This window comes from Neltuma alba, unplaced genomic scaffold (genome assembly GCF_004799145.2).
Source record: "Neltuma alba isolate B1F8T4 unplaced genomic scaffold, ASM479914v2 tig00011044_pilon, whole genome shotgun sequence".
Lineage (NCBI taxonomy): Eukaryota > Viridiplantae > Streptophyta > Magnoliopsida > Fabales > Fabaceae > Neltuma > Neltuma alba.
The window spans coordinates 25,822-29,299 of NW_021635793.1; the positions used below are offsets into that span (position 1 = coordinate 25,822).

A 3,478-nucleotide genomic window follows, 5' to 3' on the forward strand; every position below is an offset into this window, starting at 1 on the left:
CTGAATCATTAGGAATGCTACTTGTACTATCTTTCAGCTGAAGGTGTCAGCTACCACATTCGCCTTGCCTGGATAGTATTTTATCTGGTAATAATAATCCTTGAGCAACTCCATCCATCGTCGTTGTCTCATGTTTAGTTCTTTTTGATCTCGCAGGTACTTGAGACTTTTATGGTCACAATATAGTTCAAGGGTTGCACCGTATAGATAATGCCTCCATATTTTTAAGGCATAAACTATTGCAGCTAATTCTAAGTCATGAGTGGGATAATTCTCTTCATGAGACTTTAACTATCTTGAGGCGTAGGCGACTACTCGTCCTTGTTGCATTAATACACACCCCAATCCGTGCTTGCTAACATCGATATATACAACATACGGTATGGTTGGATCGGGAATTATTAGCACAGGGGTCGAGGTCAACCTTCGTTTCAGCTCTTGGAAGCTAGCCCCACATTTATCATCCCACACAAATTGTTGGTTCTTACGTGTAAGTTTAGTTAGGGGCTGTGCGATTCTTGAAAAATCTTTAATAAATTTTCTATAATAACCTGCCAATCCCAGAAAGCTTTGTATTTTTGTTACTATTTTTGGTTGCTCCCAGTTCAGAATTGCTTCCACCTTATTGGGATCCACTGCTACTCCATCTTAGGTAATCACATGACCCAAGAACTTTACCTCATTCAGCCAAAACTCGCACTTGCTGAGTTTGGCATATAGCCGTTTCTCTTTTAAAATACTTAGAACAATCCGTAAATGTTGTTCATGTTCCACTGGTGACTTGGAATATACTAAGATATCATCAATGAAAACCACCACAAATTGATCTAGATATGGCCGAAAGATCCTGTTCATATAATCTATGAAAATCGCAGGGGCGTTCGTTAATCTGAAGGGCATTACTAAGAACTCGCAGTGCCCATACCGTGTTCGAAAAGCGGTCTTTGGAATGTCCTCTGCTTTAATCCTCAGTTGGTGGTAACCTGATCTCAAGTTAATCTTAGAGAACACTGTGGCACTAGCTAATTGGTCTAGCAAATCATCAATTTTAGGTAGTGGGTACTTGTTTTTAATCGTCACATTGTTGAGCTCCCGGTAATCAATGCATAACCTTAGGCTACCGTCCTTCTTACGGACGAACAAGATGGGTGCTCCCCATGGTGACATACTGGGCCAGATAAAATTCTTTTCTAATAGCTCCTCTAGCTGCTTCTTTAACTCTGCCATTTCATTTGGAGCCATACGATAAGGGGCTTTGGAAATCGGCCCTACTCTAGGTATCAGGTCAATTGCAAACTCTACCTCTCATTCTGGAGGTAACCCGCTAATTTCTGTCGGAAAGACTTCCAGAAAATCGCATACCACGGGTATCTCCGTTACGCCTTCTTCCACTTCTGCATGTACAGAGAAGAATACCACGTACCCCTGACAGCCATGTTTTAGGTAATCCCCGGCTTGGGCTCTCATGATCAAGTTTATTTTCACCTCGGTATGAGGGGTTAGCTCATGGGGAGGAAAAATCAAAGTCCTATTCTTACAGTCAAGGAGTATATTATGGGTAGACAGACAATTCAGACCAAGTATCGCATCAATCTCATGAAAAGGCATGCATATTAGGTCAAGTGTAGTGCAACAGTGGGCATACTGGACAATACAATTTAGGCAAACATCAAATGTATAAACTTTAGTGCCTGTAGGAGTAGCCACACATAGATCATATAATAATGTGTTAACAGCAAGGCCTATGCGCTTCGCGCATTCATATGAAACAAAGGAGTGGCTAGCACCCGAGTCAAACATTGCATGCACAAGGTAGTTATTAACTTGGATCATACCTTGTATCATCTCAGGCGACTTATCAGCCTCTTCCTTTGTGAGGGCAAAGACCCTGCCTTGAGCTTGGGGCCTCGAGCCATCCATATTAAAAGGGCACTCCCTTATATAGTGTCCTGGCTTGCTGCATCGGAAGCACACATTTTGACCCATCAAGCATGGTCGATCTCCTTGGTTTTTACCACAGGTGCTCTATTCCTTGGTTTGGCACGTAATGTTGCTTCCTCCTTATCTCACTCCTCCTCCTTGCTTAGACTTCTTGGAAAACATAGGCTTTCACCTCTTCCTATTTCCTCCGAAAGAAGTCACCTCTGGTCCGTCCCTTGTTGCTGGTCCTTCTGGTCTAGGAGCGGGCCTGACTAGCGCCTGGTGGTTTAGGCTACTTTCAGTAATCTGGCAGGCTTCCACTGCCTGATTGAACTTTTCAAGTTGTCGTGGGGCTACCTTCTCCCTTAGCTCCTGCCTTAGTCCCTTTACCATTTTCTCTGTTTTCCACCACTCATCATTGCAAAGTTAGAGGTAGTTAGAGTAACGAGAGAGCCTCATGTACCTATCTAGGTACTCATCGAAGGACTCTTGAGGACCTTATTGAATCATCAGAAATTTCACCTCTTTTTCGTCTCTTACTGACAGTGGGAAGTGTTTCAAATTAAAGTGTTCCTTGAACACTTCCCAGGTAATAGGGGTTGCATTCTCCTGGAGGATCATCTCGGTGTTCTTCCACCAGCGATCAGCTTCGCCCTCCAATTTATAAATAGCCATCTGAGCTTTTTTTTCAGAGGAATATTCAAGCACATTAAAAATCTTCTCTAGCCGAGTGATCCAGTCCTCGGCCACTTGGACATTCAATGTCCCTGTGAAACTCGGGGGATTTTGTGCACTGAATCGTTTGATCCACTGTCTTAGTGAATCAGGATCCCCTGCAGGTCGCACCTGCTCAGCTGCTGGCTCTTGGGGTTGAGCTGGCTATGGTGCCTTGGCCACTCTTGGCCCAGCCTGTTGTAGTTGTGCTATCACTGCTGTCACTGTGGCTGCTATGGCAGCATCGCGTTCCTGGTCTTGGCGTACATGGGCTGCCTGAATTTCTTGTATCACCTTCTCCTGTTCCTCTATTCAGTCCATAACTAATTGAATCAGGTCAATAAGAGGTTCTCTTGCTGCCTCCCTTGGTTGTGTTTCTCTTCGGGTTCTCACCATTTTACTTAACTTGTTACTACAAGAGGAACAGAGGAATAAGATTATTACTTAGTCATCAAAATATTTTATACTAAGCTATGCTTCATATTTGTACATAGATAGGTTTCAAGTATAAGCATCTAAAACATCGATCATCCAAGTCACATATACAGTCATCCACCCAAGACATGGGAGAGAAAGGAAAATAAGAAGTAACAAAAAGCTCCAGTTCATCCAGGATCTGATCAAAGCTTCCATAGGCGCCTTGCTTGGAACGGTCACTAGCCAACTGGATCTGATCCTGCCAAACAAGGGTCCTTGGCAAAGAGTCGACTAAGGCCTATCCCCACATCTCCTCATCTATCTCTCCCTCTTTCTAGTCGACAATATCACTATGTAACAGTCATACGTAGTAAAAATATTCCATATAAATGTACCCATACTGGTTCTGGGAGATGTCAATCTACCT

General features: G+C 43.4%; 1 protein-coding gene across 1 annotated transcript; it reads right to left on the bottom strand.

Annotated features, from left to right (window-relative positions):
• Nucleotides 1–1,305: 1,305 nt before the first annotated feature.
• On the bottom strand, nt 1,306–2,313 carry LOC114760913 (uncharacterized). Its single transcript, XM_028950222.1, has 2 exons — nt 2,114–2,313; nt 1,306–1,957 (listed from the first exon to the last, which is right to left on the bottom strand). The coding sequence occupies exons 1-2, from the start codon at nt 2,311–2,313 to the stop codon at nt 1,306–1,308; spliced, it is 852 nt and encodes a 283-aa protein (XP_028806055.1).
• Between the last annotated feature and the right edge of the window lie 1,165 nt (nt 2,314–3,478).

Bases quoted from the DNA above. Each gene is read 5' to 3' on its own strand.
- LOC114760913 (XM_028950222.1), bottom strand. From the start codon at position 2,313: ATGGTAAAGGGACTAAGGCAGGAGCTAAGGGAGAAGGTAGCCCCACGA. The intron at 1,958-2,113 runs GTGAAAGCCTAT...CTTCCGATGCAG, and splicing joins TTCGGAGGAAATAGGAAGAG to CAAGCCAGGACACTATATAA.